Below are 16,639 nucleotides of genomic sequence, written 5' to 3'. Positions count from 1 at the left end.
TATGACTAGAATTTAAACACAATTAGCTGGAGATTCTTTCCAAGGAGGAAGGAATATTGTGACATTTACTGACTCAGAGGTGAGTTTTCACCCCTTTAATATTTTGGTAAGTGGAAAATTTCTTAACAAATGAAACAAATTCTTGAACTGAGAACATGATGTTCTTGTATTTTAAATATTCACAAATTCTCATGTTAATCAAATATAAAATATCCGATACAGTACCTGTTTGCTGCCAAAATTTGATGTGCTTCATCCCAACTGTGACTAGCCTGTCCACATGATGTGGATTACACTTTACTACAAATATTTTATCTTTATGGCCCCTGCAATAAAGGTAGAAATTTTAAAAGCTTGGCAAGAGATGACTTAAGATTTCAAACCAATTAAATCATTGCTATAAATCATTTTCCCATCTAACAAAAAAGTAGAGAACCATATTTCTAATCTACAAGAGTTTAGTCCTGGGAGTCTGCCCCATGGAGCTGGCAGGAGGAATTTGAGCATACACCATGTGGGGAGAACAGAAATGTAGGGAATAAAAATCCTCTCCCACTGAGTTTCAGTTCATTTAAGTCACTACAAAGGAGCAGGCAACAAAAGTCAAGGCAATTAAGAGAAGGCATAAAGGTCAACATAAGTATTTAAATGGATGAGAACTCAATAAATATTAAAAGATACTCTGACAGAAAAAATGAGGAAGTGTTAATATGGGCTTCAAGATGGAAAATAAAATCACAAATTATAAAATTATAGTGTAGGAAGCAGTTCACTCAGCAGCACTCACATTCACCTTCAGGTTTAGTTCTTGGGTAATTAAAGTTATGCTTATTGATGTGTTTATGGGAATTTACAAGCTTGGCTCTTATCATAGCAAAAAATATTCCGAGGTGTATAGCATTAATTATGCCTATATCAGTGTTTTATAAAGCCCCCAGAGCAGAAACCATGAGCTTTTCACTGCACATCTGCAGCTTTTGTGCTTGGATTAAATCACTTTTTCCTGACAGGATCAGCAGATCTGAAAAATCACATGATTCTGAAACCCCTCTCAGGGTCAGTATTTCCTTTTAGTGCATCAGTCTGGATGCAAACCCATCCTGGCCACCTTTGACATGTGCAGCACATCATCCTGCAGTGCAGAGGTGCTTGGTTCCAACTTATTCAACAAGGATTTTAATGAAATTAGACAGGAGCTACGGGAGCCAGGACAGGGAAACAAGTTGCATAGTTTAGCTCTGAAACAATTAAAGCAAATAAATAAGAGTATTCTTAATGTTGCAGAAAAAAAACCTGAAAAGTCATGCTAAAATAAATTAGCCTAGAATAAGCAAAAAGACCATTAAAAATAACTGCAGAATAAACACGATGAGTGTCTGTATATGGTGAATGGACACCCATTTTCAGGTTTATATGGGTCCATATGATTGTAAGGAGATGTTCTTTTATGCTTGTGTGCAAAGGCCACATGAGGGCTTTTGTCTCTCTCTCTCTGTCCGCATCAGAAGAGAGAACTTGCCTTTAGGCACTGCTAAAGTCTAAACAGTGGTTTAAACTGGAACATTTAAAAGATGCATTCATTTTTCTACTCTCTGTGAGAACTCTGCATATTTTCAAGATAACAGATTAGCAGTAATAGATCCATTGGGTACATGGTGAAAAGGACCCGAGTGCTCCATGTTTAATATGTCCTGGGAGGACCAGCAGCCAGGTAGTGACACAGTTCATCATTATCTTGTTTCAAGAAGCTTAAAGGTCAGCATGGGAATATATAAGGTATTTCTTTGCTTGCAAGTCAAGCGCAATCTGTCTGGGGACAGCAGAACTGGGATTGCAAAGCCCAGGAAAATGTCACGTTTTACAACATAGCCAGGACTGTTGCTAAGCCAAGACTCCAGCACAGATTTTAGACAGGATTTGAACCCTCACTGCCTAATAACCTGCATGTCTGAGATGAAATTGTGTAGCTAACAGATTGTGGTACACACACATGGAGTAAAACAGTGCTTTCTTCAGTAATGGTACACTACTAACAGAGAGTGCTGCCACCAGAAAATCTCATTTCTTGTGCAACGTGTCACCACATAGTAATTAAAGTAAACAACCTTTCACCAGCACATTTTTGCAGCTATACTAACAATTTCTACTGAGCAATGCCACATTACATGGTTGCAGAGAGCATATGGAACTCTCTCCTTACCTTTCTGGTTCGTGCATCCACACTCACAGGAATTCTGCTCAATTCTAGGGACCAGGGGCACATTTACTTTGTCCCAGGTTGAGACAGAAAACAGGGTCTCAAACAGTTTAATTCTCCTACACTCAATGATTATTGTTGCAATCCAACACTTGAGTATAAATTAGCAAACACGCAACTTTAATCCTATTATCTTCCCAGCACTGGTCCCTTCAAGCAATCACAAAGGACTCTTCATTGTAGGGTTATTGGCTGAGCTCTCAGTTGGCAACTGAAAGGGCAAGTAGCTCAGAAAAAGCTGGCTCAGAAGAAAGGCAGGAGCAGCAGTGTTTGAAAAATATATATATAGATTAGAGGGAATATTTTTCTTTTTAGAAAGTCATCTGGTGATTGATGGAACCCATCACACCATCAAACACATAAAGGAAATGACACCTCTGGTGACTTCTGCCCTGAGCCAGGACATAAAACTGGGAGAAAATATGAAACTCCACTTGAAAACCTGAAACAAATCACAGTGCCAATGTGGCTCTCCAAACAGAGAGACTAAGGAACCCCTGACAGGAATAGCACACACAGTTTCCGAACACTGGGCTGTGCATCCCTAGGTTTTAATCTGGGTATATTACGCTAAAACACCATCCTGTTTTGAGAAAGGAGTTCTGCTTTATATCTTTGTTCATAGGACAAATGTGCTCTTCAGAAAAAAGTAATCACAGTTTAAAATCACAGTTTTTAAACTGTGGGTGTCTTACCTGGTTGTTGCCAGCTTTTCTCCCTTTTTCCAGTCCCAGAATACAATGGCATGGTTATCATCCAGCCCAACAGATGCCAAGTATTTCCCATCAGCTGTACAGAAGCAAGACTGGGTGTTAAAGGTGCTAAGGCTTTAGCTGGAAGCATAACAGGCAATGAACACAACAATCACATTGCAAACTGAATTTCTAATGATGCATTAGAAATTAAGAAAAAAAAACAAACTAAAAAAAAACCACGACAAAAAAACCAAACCAAAGCAAACAAAACAAAAACAAAAAACATCCACCCCAAACTATTGGTTCAAGAAATTTGAGTTCAGATCTTTCCCAAAGGCAGACACAAAACATTCCTCTGTGTACGTGCAAGGAAAACAGGGAGAATCAAACAAAGCAATTAAATTAAATTTCATGAAGTTCAAGCACTCTAAATTCACATTGCATTTTATTTAAAATATTTCTGATCAGATGATGCTTCTTTGATTGAAATGGTGTAGAGATTTACTAGTGTTGGAAATGTTCATAGGCAGGGTGATGAAACTATAAATATTATATAAAATTTTAAAGCTAAAAATAACTGCTGGCTATCTTCACTTTCACTGCAAGAAAGACACAGCAGTACCGATAATGACAGAAAGGAAAGCCAGAAGAGAAAATCATCCATAATTCAACAGTACCCAGGCACCCTTGCACGCGTATGAAGTAATGAAAAATGCAACCATCTCTAGCAAAGTTTTAGAGACAAACTTCTCTCCTGAAACTCTAAAAAGTTCATAAAACTGAGCCATGATTATTGCAGTTTGTGATAAGACAACTGAATTTCACAGGGCGTAGGAGGAACAGATCACCTGCTTGTTTTTTTTTTAACTACAGAAAAGTCAAAGTTGAAGGAAGCAGAGCTGGGCAGAGACTGAACAAGAACACTGATCTGGTAAAGTGCTTCTCAGAGAAATGAATGATGTGAAGGACTCTGGGCTTGGGCACACCTGACTTCAAAAAGAAAAGGAGAGTCACTTGTATAAATTACTCCATCAGAACTACTGCAGAGTTCCTAGGGCTGAGTAAGCTCTTACAGACTTTAATGACTGAATTCTACTAGAAGCAAGTCAAGAAGGAGAAGGGGAATTTAAGAATCAGTAAGGAAGAAACGGGACCAAGCGGAAGAAGCAGAATAAGGTAGGAAGAAATGAAGTTAAAATATAGGACAATAAATCCAAACCGAGTTTATTTAAGAAATCCCCAAACAACACAACAATTTAAACTTAATTCACTGAAACAGGAGGTTTATGCACTAATATGGACTATACCCTCTAAACAATATCCCAAGGTATAAGTGTTAAATTAGCCACCAGAGGGCACAATCAATTGTTGCAGGAATGAAATTATCCTCCCTGGAATCGCAGTGTCATGAGTAGGGTTGTACCAGAAGGATCCAGCTTTCAGAAATGGGCAGCTGCTGATGTTTCACAGAGGGAGTGAGGGCAGAGAGAACTGGGGGAAAAGAGTCAGCTGCTGCTGCATCAACTACTGCCAGAAAAGGTTGGGAGCTCCGGGTTTCTTTCTTTAAGCTCCAAGTAGTGTGACCTGAACCTAATTTTGGAACATCTGTTATTAAGACAATGCAAATCCCTTACATAGGGCAGTGCAGCCTCTGATCCTGCAGGGAGGTGCACATTTGCTCAGCTTTCTGTCATTGTCTATGCGAAGAATTCCAACTAAAGACAGTTAGGAATTCAGTCTGCGCATTGTTCTTGGGACCAGGTCCTAAAGCAACACTGTATTGCTGAGTGGTTGCTACTTTTTAAAAGACATTCAGGATTTTTTGACAAATTTATGCCCATATAATATTTGGTAGCTTATTCTTTACAGGGGTTCTAAGATCCAAAATATTCCTACTTGGACAGGAATTTTCTTGGTGTTAAAAATGCAATCCACCAATTATTTTCAAATATAGGAACATTTGTTCAATTAAGGATCTTAACAAGAAGTTTTTTGACATCTATGCACACTATCTAATATCAGTTAAATCATCCTTATCCATTTTCCCTCCTTCTGGCCTTTTATCTCCTTTCAGAGTGAGTGGGTCAGCAATTTCACAATTGAATTCCAGCTCTTGGATGAACACCAGGGCTCCTCTCATGATAATGGAATATGACTGAGTTCCATAGATTTATCTTTGTGGAAGTCAAACTTCTTTCGTATAGTCCCGTATTACAAATGTGATCTACATCCTAATGAATTCTTACCACACTTCTGGGGAGCAGAATATGAAATAAGCTATGTTTAATTGAAATAAAATCAGATCAAGTAGAGGATAGTATAGTTCAGATAAAGTAGCCTCTTTTTTTTTTTTCAATAGAAGAAGGGAGAACGAATTTTTAAGCCCTTTTATAAAGAAAGAGAAGTATTTAAGTTCCCACCATATTGATGATACTCTTCAGTGCTGCACACAGACTTATCCCTTAAAAACTGAGACAGCTTAGGGCAGCCAGATGGGAAAGACAAGTGGAAGAGACAGCAGAAAACTTTTTGTCATATTAACTTCTTCTGTAAACTCACTAAAAAAGTGGCAATTGTTAGCAAATGTGAAGAACTGGATGAGCCCAGAGGTGACATTTCCAACTCATTTATATGCTTTGAGTCACCATCCTGCCTGCTTTAAAATTCTCACACCACCACATAGACAGTGACCAGAATTCCAGCTGCACATTTGGTATTATCTACCAGACACCACCAAAATCAATCATTGACAGAGCGACCAAATGACCATGACTGACTCCACTACACACACTATTTTTATCCCAAGTCAGCAAGCTTCCATGTAAAATTGGTACTGGCTGTAATTTTACACCTCTTTGAATGAACATTTCATCACAAGAATTGCTTTCAAATTAATCATTCAGATAAATATTGGCTGTGGCTTACCTGAGAAATCCAGTGCACATACTCCTCTCTGGTGCTGGCCTTTGAGCAATGACAAACATTTCAGGCTCTGGGTGTCCCAAACATGGATGGCAGCATCTCTTCCAACCTAGGTCAGAGGGTTAATTGGGATCTCTGCCCATAGAAGTTCAAAGTACACCAATAACAGTAATTAGCTCTATCACATCTTTAAAACATTACAGAGGTTAGCTACTTTGTCATGAGCTGTATTTTATCTTTTTCTAGATTTATGTTCTCTTTCAGAGAGATATCAGTGGATAGTCTCTTAAAAGATCACTATTCAGCAGAATATTCATGGTGTCATTTAAACTGATGTCTCAATGCATATGTATACACTGAATACATCATATTCAGTACCAGTTATCAGGAAAGTGCCCAACAGCTTTTATCTGAGCAAGGCTGTTGAAAACTCCCACAAAAGTACTGCAACTGAGTAATGAAAGCCCAAAATTTCTAGGAAAGAGAGAAAATACAGATCTTGTATTTTGCAGCAGAGATTAAAAGTAAATATAGAACTTTTGAAGGCCACAGCACAAGATAGGCAGTGTTTGTTACATAGGAACAGTTTTAGCAGGGAGATAGGAAACAACATTCAGCTTGCCCGGATTTAGGAGGAATCACTACATTTAAGGAAAAAGAGAATGGAAAAATAGAATATTGCTATCACTTTGAACTCCCCACCTGTCCAGTGGCCACATAGTCCTTGATGGGATGGATGCTGAGGCTGAGGATGTCGTCGTCGTGGCCAAGGTAGAGGCGTTGCGAGTGCTGCTGCCGGTTGTAGACAACAGCCACGGCGGCGATGTGATAAACCACCTCTCCTGCCTGTGTGTAGAACAGGTTGTTCCTGCAGTCATAGCCCCTGTACCTGCAACAAACACCAAACACCTCGTGGCTGCCCCACAGCTGCTTGGGAAATCCAGGTTACAAAACTTTTGTGTGTTAGAGGAAAGCAGTCCTGCAGTGACAGCTCGAGCTCAGTAGTATCACAGAGACTGCTGCCCCTGAGAGCAGTAGCTCAGAAATCTTCTCAATGGTTACTGTGAACTCAATTCCTAAATCAGCACTGATTTCACAAAAAGGCTGCATCATTTACATAGAATTGTGTCCAGGTAAGCTTCACAAATAATTGGATTGGAGCGGAAATCTACCAGGCATTTTAACAAATCACAGCTATCACAAGCAATAAACAGAGAATCTTTGCTCCAGGAAACACCAGGTGTAGTGAGCAACAAGTACAAAATGCAATTTCATAAAACTCAACACTGATGTATTATTTATCAGTCTTGTAAGCTTCCCTTGTTCCTTAACAGAAAATCATGGAATGGGCTAGGCAGGAAGGGACCACCTTATGGATCATCCAGTTTCACACCCCCCCCTCTCCCCCCCCGCCATAGGCAGGGATATCTCCCACTGGACCAGGTAGCTCAGAGCTTCATTCCACCTGAAATACAACTGAAAACAAAAAATCTGTATCTGATATGCTAAGAATTACCCCAGTAACAATGACAAATTAATTGTGGGTTAAGCACAAAAAAATGCTTTGCTTATGCTCAGATATGAATTGTTAGAACACCTCAGCAATGCTAATCAATCAGAAATAGCAAATATTATCTGATATTACTCTACCCATGTATAAACTGCAGCTTCAAGCTGTCCTCGGGCGCTCGCTCTCGCTTAAGGAAGGGCACAGAATGGTTTTTCTCTTTACTTTGCTGTTTCAGCTGAGGTAGGTCTTCTTTGTAAACCTAAAGAAGAATTGTTAAAGTTAACTGCATACCTCTGGTTTTCTAAATATTTGTATACATGAGTGAAAATTACTTCAAGCACAAAATTTCATATATGCTAATGTGATGTTCAGTTGTTACAATGAAGAGCCAGGCATTATTGTTCCCAGCCTTCAGATAATAATAAATGTTTTCTGGACAACAAATTCCACTGGCCTGAGTGGCCTAGAGCAGCAATCTGGAGCAGCAGCATAGTATATTTTTTCTAGAAGATTCCAGTGTCACTTAGTGAAAAGGAATATAAATGGTGACTGGGAGTCTCCAGGTGTTTTTTAATTTCATCTGTACTTCGATGTCCAAGCTCAAAGCTGAGCATGAAGAGCTGCTTCTGTCTTGGGGTTATGGTGAAACACACAGGAACAAAACCACTCCAGTGATCTGCCAACGTGTCCAGAATCCGAAAATAAAATTACAACTCTATAAATACACAAAATACTTTCCATTTAAACACTTCAGAAGTGCTAAAACTCTGTGCATTAAAGGTGCTTGAAGCATCCCCAGACAAAATCTATTACAATGCTGGAATGCAGCTTTAGTGTTTCTGTGCCTACATTTCTTGGACAAATGGAGAATGAAATTGCCACTTCCACAGAAATCCACCTGACTTCCAAGAAGCAACACTGGATTTTTGGAAGAAAGGAAAAGGAAGAAATAAAATCAGAGAAAAGAAATGCTGAGGCATCATATTCTGATGCATCTCAAAATGTAGAATCCTCTCTGCTGTTTCAGCCATAACATTAAAAAGGAAAAAACCCAAGCCAAACCCCAATTCTCATAATAAGATCAATGTTTTTATTTCCCTGTGCTTTTGTCAATTATTTCCTTTAACAAAACACCAAATGCAACTTCTGCTTGGGGCTGTCTCACACTTCCTATATGAGATGCTATTTTAAGTTGTTTCTGGCTTTCCACTCATTAACCTGCCTGGAATATTGCTGTTTAACTGGCTACAATTATATTGTAACTTGTAGTTTTTAAACCCAGATGTTCTTTTTGATACACAGACAGTGTAGAGGAGGATGATGACTGATTTGAACGCAGATGGAAAATCGGGAGGAGGAAGAGGAGAGGAGGAGGAGGATGGGACTAGCACTCTGGTGAAACTGGGAATGAATGAGAGGGAAGGGAGAGAATTTGGCAAAACCTGTTTCATTTGTCAGTCATGATTGATCTCTCTAATAAACAGGTGAAAGAAGCTGTTGGCAGAAGGATCCATGCAATTTATTGTAGGCTAGAAGGTGAGGTGAAAAGATAAAGAATGCCCTTGCAATGTTAAAGGTGAGCTTCCCTCATTGCAGAAAGCAGCCCCATGCCAGCCATTAAATCCCTTAAATCAACATGAACCAACTTATTTTGTGATTTTCCCCCCTTAGTACAAGGTCCCAGTCCTGCTCTGAGGAATTTTTGACCTGTCTCTATTGTAGCTAGAGGTCACTGGACAGAGGGGAGAGGAAATACTCAACTCACAATGACAACAGCTCCTAGAACCCGGTTCAAGTGACTTGCAAATAGAACTCAAATCACAGAAAGCTTTGGATTGGAAGGGACCTCAAAGATCACCTAGTTCCAGCCCCCAAAACACTTTCAAATTCTTTTCTCCAAACCCTTTGAAATTCTCATTTCCAGCTCATGGATTTATGTATATTAGTTGCATAATCAGCTGAATACCATCAAAATAACTGAGAGTAGCCTGTGTGTCAGCAGTAAACTTCTCCTTGCTGAACAGTGATGGGAACTTGCCAGGTAATTGGCCCTGAGGCTTATTTCTCACTCACCTGACGATCATAGTTGATTTGAGCTTCCTGCTCAATGTCAGAATCCAACTCTGGCACATCTGATAAATCTGAATCTGATTCCTCACTGTAGGAATCAACACTGCCCTCTGCTTTAAAAACAATGAAAAATCAATATATTGAACAAATAAAATCACAATAAAATAGTATGTGATGTTTTATGTAATTTAGACTATGGGCAAAGCAATATTCAAGAAGTTTGGGAGCTCAAGTAGGCTTGTAGAAGTCACAGGGGCTGACTGAATGTATCAGGCTTCATTTCTGTCTCTCCTGTTTCCCTGTCTGGGGCAGGGAGGTGGCAGACAGAAGTAAAACCACTAAGCAGTTACTAGTACAGTTCCAGCATCAGAGAATTCTGCTTTCAAAACAGGGTCTGGAGAGCAGACACACAGAAATGGCAAATAAAAGCTTTCACTGATCACTCTTTGTGCTTAAAATATTTGCTGTAATGTAGATATTTTACTAAATTGTTCATGTGCAGAGTGAAATTTTGCCCTTCTGCTGCAGGGAATCCCAATTTTAGCAACTACTATGACACAATTCATATGGCTTTGGTAGGATATTATAAGGATCATGACTATAACAAGAAGAATATCTGAAGTACTGTATAAATATGAGAAATTTATTGTGAGATATGTGAGATTGCATTGAAAAATAAAATTAAACAATTAAATGTGCGTAGCATGACTTCTGAATGCAAGTTAGATAGCTAAGGTTGAAAATTTAATTATCCAGTCCCTCTAAATATCTTCTTTCACACACTTTGAGGAATGCAGCTTATGTATTCCCAAACACAAATATTGCAGTCTGCAGCAGCTTTTAATGTACCCCAAACCAAGGCTTGTCTGAAAACTTCAGTGTCGCAAATATGCTGAGTATATGCGATCCCAAAGAATTATTAATTATTTTTTCCTGTTAATTCAATAAAAGCTCTTCTAGTAGCACTGCATTCTCTGCTGATTTAATTTAATAATACTTGAACAGAGATGATGCTTACCTTGTGGAGAGGCTTCCAGGATGCCATTGGTTACCCCTTCTGGAACAAATCTCCACTGAAAAACAGAGTGATCAGCACCTCCTGTGCTCAAAACCCACTGGAAATCATGGGACCAGCGCACATTGGTGACATGGGCTGAGTGGCCAATGTATTTCCTGAATTTAGCTCCTGAAAAGGAGAAGAGAACTCTTGGTATGTAATGGGGAAAAAAATTAACCTGCTAACTAATGAAGTTAGGTTCCTAATAGAAACATACACTTGTGAAATCTGAAAACCAAAAAGCACTCAAATGCCTAATTTGATATGCTGATACAAAAGTAATTATGATATGAAAATAAGTGGCATAAAATAATATGGACAATATCTTTAGTTGTCAGAAAAGTACTTCAATCTTGGAAGGAAGTACCAGACACACACAAGGTGTGATTTTCACCTTTCTGGCCATGAGTGCCAGTGAGAGCTCAACACATGCATTACGTTTTTCCTAAAACACAAATTTTGAAAATATACTGAGATGTTATATCAAATTAAACACTGAAGCTCACAGAAAGGCAAAAGATTGTTTGATTTGGATTCCTGGCTTTATACTTGGTACAGAGCAAATTCTGTGAGCAAGCAGCCACACATTCTCGACACTTCTGAAAACAACTACACAGAGAGGGAGAAAGTCTGATCTCTATAACCATTAATACTTGCAGGAATTGTGCACACAATAATTTGAATTTTCCACCAGAATGAAAAGCTACTATTAGAAATGACACTGATATGGTGTTGAGATAAATCTTGCATCTTTCAGCCATATGAAATTCCAGCTTACCTTTCTTTAGGCATGGAAATCTGAATAATTTTACCAGCCCAAAGTCATCACCAGTCACCAGCACGGAGCTGTTGTAATTCCCATCCACAGAGTTGATATCTGTGATGTTTGTGTATTTTGGCCAAATTCCACTCACTTCAGGTCCTATCACACAGGTCCATGAGGCCCAGTGTATTCCTTTGATCTCATCTTTGCTTGTTAGATGCTTCCCAGCTGAAAATGTGCAGGTGGATAACCAGTTTTATAATTTGCTTATTAGAAACTCTGTTTCTTTTCATCATATTTATCTGTGTATTCTAGTAGCGATGAATTTTTAACTTAAATTAAGAAGAGTCACAATCTTCTTTAAATTACTGTAATCTTTCATTTGTGGTGTTTGAAGATATCATGCATCTGAGGAGTTCTAACACAGCTGCATTAGATATAATTAGAATGCTAATGATAATTAGTAAACTAATTAGAATTAGCGTGCTAAAAACCTACGAAAGTGGAAAATCTTCATTCCAAATCTACCAAAGGAATGCCTTCGGTAGAAAGTTCTGTGAATAACATGAGTTCCTAGAACACTTTCAAGTGCTAGAAGGTTAATAATACACAATTTTAAATCACACTCACATGTTTTAAATAGTAGGAGTAGATTTAATAGTAGGAATTTTTCATCCACATTATTTTGCGTCTCTGAAATGTGAGTACTTGGCCAGTCAGCCACTCTGTGGTACTTTTTACTGACAGGGGCTGTTTTAGAATTGATTGAAGGCTGCCAAACTAGCCCAAAAGAGCCCAAAATTTTATTTCTAAAGCTCTCTTCTGCAAAAGTTTCCTCATTAGAAAGCATTCTCAAATAAGAGTGAGAATAAATCAATTAGCTATCAGTGTTGTTTCTACTAACAAGCTTTTACATTGAAAACCTCAGCAACTGGAGCTGACTCACAGTTCTCCTATTTTTAGTTACATTCTTAGAAACATTCTGATCACTAGCAGGAATCATTCATCAAGGAAGGACAAGAGGGACAAAGGAGCTTTGGTAGTTACCTGAGAGTGAGTCAACCTGTAAAAGTTGCTATGAAAAAATGTGTATTTTACACAGCAGAGACAGCTCTTCCTTAAAGCTGAGGATATTCAATGAGTACTGATTTAAAAAACAAACAGTGGGCATTTCTGTAAGTTCCAGCCAGGAAACGCCACTTTCACCTGCAATATTTGTATCATATTTGTGGTGTTCTCTTCAAATCCAAACCAAAACTGAATTGTTCATAACACAAGCCCGTCATAAACTTACAGGGCATCTTGTAGAAGAGCCTCTCTCCAGCACCATCATTGGTCTGCAGGAACTTGCTGTCCACAGACCAGTCAATGTGAGTAATGAAACTGGAGGATTTGTTGCATTCCCCGATTTTTTTGTATCTCTGGGCCACGGCGTAGATGTCCACAGGCCCATCATTGGAGCCCACGGCCAGGTACGATCCGTCTGGGGAGAACTTCATCTCATGGATCACTTCCTTGCGGTCCTTGATGTGAACCACCTCAGTCATGTCCCTGCACGAGCCAGAGGGGACAAGACAACTGGAAACCCAGGAATTTTGTGACCCACGGATAGGAAGGTAGAGGCACTGAATAATTTGTACAACAAAAATTAGATTCCACTTTAAAAATTCTCTTACTTACTTTTTTTTTTAGTGGATAACTTCCTAATCCTTCCATTGATTCTAAGCATATTTTTAAGCAACAGATAAAAACCACACCACCTGTCCACAATGTTCTTCATCCTCTTCATTAGAGCCTCTTCACCTGGCTCTAATGAAGTACTCCTGGCAACATTCAATGCAAATTTACTGGGATACATTTTGTAAGTACATCTTTTAAATCCTGACACACAGCACTGTTAAAAGCAGGGTCATGAAAGGAGAAGCATTCCTAACCCAAGACAGAGATTTCTAGGAGGCATCAGACAAATTAACAAGGACAAGATTACTGGGAGACAAAGAAAATGAATTTATTTAGAAAAATAGTCATTGGGAAGGCTTTTAAATTAATATGAACAGCTCACTTAAGTTTTGCTAAAGTCATTAAAGCAGAGCATTATAGGGGTTTTCCCAGGCTTTTCCCTCCTATCAGCTTGGAGTTCCAAGTATTGTAAGTACATGCTTGGCAAACATATGGAGAGTAGCCAGGAGGGGGTAAACTCTTCCAGGTATCAATTTTTAATAGTTTTTGTGTTTTGAAATTACAGCAGGGGTTTGGCTGTTTCACTCTATGACCACTTTTCACTCTATGACCCTGCTTTTGTGTGCCTTCTATAACAGCATTTCAGAAAGAAAATGCTTTAGATGCAGCCACACAAAAAAAAGGCTTTCCTCTAACACAAAAAGTAGAATCCAGGTTTATCTTGAAAATACTTTAAAATGTCTTTTGATTACCAATTATTTTGCCTGGTATGCACATGACAGGAAATAAATAATAAGTGAAAAAGATCCCTCTCCAAACTATGTTCTCTCTGCTATGCACATTTCTTCTCACTAAATATCTGTATAACTTCAGACTACAGAAAAAGAACCAAGCTTGAAAATCTTAAATTTTAATGTTAGTCCTAAGAGTTAATATTTCAAAATTAATTAAAGCATAGATTTTCTCCTCTTTGCCAAGCTCTTAAACTCCCTCTTAAAAGGGATATGGATGCATCTGCAATTATAATTTATTTTTCTTCTGGTAGGACACCCAGTGGTTTCTCCTCTCACCTTACTCTGAGGACAATGAAGGAACCATCCTTCATGCCAAGTGCCAGCTGGGATCCGTCAGGACTGAAGGACACACTCCGCACAGCCTCTTCCATATTGCAGCGAGCAATCAAGGCGTGGTCAGCAAGGCTCCACAACCTGCTCCAAAGGGAAGGGAAAGCAGCAGGGGGTTTTTCCTGACTGCCCAGGATTTTTGTGTCCTCCAGAAGAACCCCAAAGGTATAACTCAGCTGCGAAAATCACACACACCCCTTGTGTTCATATTATGTAAAGGACTGAGTGCCTTTCAACCTGAACACAACTGGGGTAGAAGAAAACAGAGTGAAGCTCAAGTACATCAGCATTTGGTGTAATTTCTACACTTCATTTAGCTGAATGAATTCCCCAAAATGAATAAGAAAAACACAGCTCAGAGTGAAATTTTCACTGAAAGCGACACTCAGGGAACATCAACATTCCAGCCACAGGGAAGATTTTATTGCCCTAGCTCTGAATGAGCTAGGACACAAAACTGCATATTGATTCCCTCATTCACATCAGTGCAATTGAAAAGAATCAACCAGTAAATTATGTCCTAAGATAAAGGCAAACAATACACCTATATTTTTCTGAAGGAATGGAAGGACCTTCCCAAATCACTACAGGTTGACCCATCAGATCTCAGTAGTCCGCAAGACTTAGAGATTTAAAGAAAAATTGAAATAATGGGGAAAAATGCATAGAAGACCTCTAAGGCAAGAATACCCAATTATCTTTGAGGATAGAGTCATAAATGCAATGTATTGATAACACCTTCAGTAAAATATGTGAATTATGAATCAGCAGATATGATTATTGCAACAATTGTGCAATTGCAACAATTTGTGCAAGAACTGTAACATGACACTGGACCAAGTTGTGGAGCAAAGCTGGACAGAAATAAACACCCACTCTGGATGGGAGGTACTACTGAGAGTTACAGCAAAAGCTCTGGAACAGTAACAATTTCAATTTTTACTGAAGGCGCTGGCACCAAGGATGTGGATGCTACTGAGCTGGGCGCTGCACAAGGAGCTGGGAGGCACTGGGAGCACAAGACCCTCCAAAGGAGAAAAAATTATGTTGCTGGAACTGGAATAAACAGCACAAACACAACTTGGACAGAGCCTGAAAAGAAGGTGGAAAATAAATGAATGCAGGACGTTAAAATTGTTTTCAAAGACAAACCAGAAGCAGGATCAAGAGTTTTGCAGCCTCACAAGGCAGAAGCTGTGAGCCCAATATCACAAGGAATGAACCAGAAAGGCTTTGGAAATGTTTTGAAGAAAACACCAGGACACAATTGTTGCTCCAAGATGTTGGCTTCCACATAAATCAATTTGTCCAATACTCTGGAATCCTAATTGCAAAACATGATAATCTATTTAATAAATGCAATAAATAGTTCTTTATGCCTTCAGAGAATTATAATTTTTTCCCTGTTCCTGTGGTAAGAGACAGAACAGGCAGCTTTCTGAGCAGAGATGGTTTGCTTTGGAAATTTAAGATGTTAGAAACCTATATTTGGCTATAGCCTTCTCTCAGCTGGGCTAGGGAAAAATACAGTAACTCCCCTTCTCATTTTGACATCCCAGACTTAAAAATATAATCTGACTCACTAAATACTTTTATTTCTAAACTAAGTTAGATTTATACTGTATACCCACTCTTCGGAAAAAGTGTGATATTCAAATACTAAGAAAAATTACCAATGAAGGGTAATTCAGAGACATCCCTGTTAGTGCAATTTTAGTAGTAAAGAAAAATTGTAGGAAAATCCTTTTGTGTACATTTTAATCTTATTGAATGTACTTATATGTTTCACTGGAATTCCTCACATGAAGCCATAGACTATAAAAAAATCCCACTAGCATTCAAATCTCACCCTCTCCTGTGCCCAAACAGCTCAAAGATGTGTGATGTCGGACAGTAAAACCCCTGCACACTTGAGGGAATGGCACATCCAAAGGCATCAGGGACATCAGAATTGCTCCAACAGAGGTAAGAATAAGAGCCACACTAATTGAGGTTTGACCTGCACACAGACCCTGCAGTGCCTCCTGGAGGGGCAGAGCTGTGTCAGGCTCTGAGTCAGCAGCACCTTCACGAGCTCCAGGAGCTGAATTACTCTGCTCACCAAGGGATGAGCCCAAAACAAGAAATCCCATTTTAGGGGGATTATTGGCTTGAGGGCAGTGCAATGCTAATCCCATCTTTGCAGCCCTTCCTCCAGAACTGACCTGCATCCTGCCAGGACTCTTGTGCCTGTCTCTAACACTGGGCAGGCAAACCCCAGCAGGAGAGACCATTCACACATAGCAGAAACTGAAAGAAATAATCCTTCTGTAGGAAGCAGGGAGAAAATAGGGTTGTAGAGATCAACTGGCAGTTCTGTGGGCTTCACAATTGGATTTTAATTGGGGTCAGAAAGAGATGAGGGATGGCAGGGGTAGGAAACCAGTACAAGTGAAAAGATTGAAAGGGAAGAAAAAAGAAATCTGAGCTGAGCAGCAAGCCTCAAGGAAGAGGTGAATCATAACGTGCAATCTGAAGGAGCAGTAATCAGAAATTGGGTGTATGGTAGGAGATGGATTTCT

The 16,639-nt window shown here is 39.2% G+C and overlaps 1 protein-coding gene across 1 annotated transcript in view; it reads right to left on the bottom strand.

Moving 5' to 3' along the window:
* The window catches only part of EML6 (EMAP like 6), an 87,430-nt gene that overhangs the window by 28,462 nt on the left and 42,329 nt on the right, over positions 1–16,639 (bottom strand). Inside the window, 10 exon segments of the mRNA XM_062489403.1 lie at positions 226–326; positions 2,953–3,046; positions 5,878–5,983; positions 6,577–6,763; positions 7,525–7,643; positions 9,458–9,564; positions 10,473–10,640; positions 11,290–11,502; positions 12,569–12,825; positions 14,025–14,162. Coding sequence (XP_062345387.1) covers positions 226–326; positions 2,953–3,046; positions 5,878–5,983; positions 6,577–6,763; positions 7,525–7,643; positions 9,458–9,564; positions 10,473–10,640; positions 11,290–11,502; positions 12,569–12,825; positions 14,025–14,162 — 1,490 coding nt within the window.

The sequence above is a fragment of the Cinclus cinclus genome, chromosome 3 (genome assembly GCF_963662255.1).
Source record: "Cinclus cinclus chromosome 3, bCinCin1.1, whole genome shotgun sequence".
Taxonomy (NCBI): Eukaryota; Metazoa; Chordata; class Aves; order Passeriformes; family Cinclidae; genus Cinclus; species Cinclus cinclus.
Note: the sequence above shows the minus strand (reverse complement) of the source record. Positions and strands in the feature narration are given on the sequence as shown.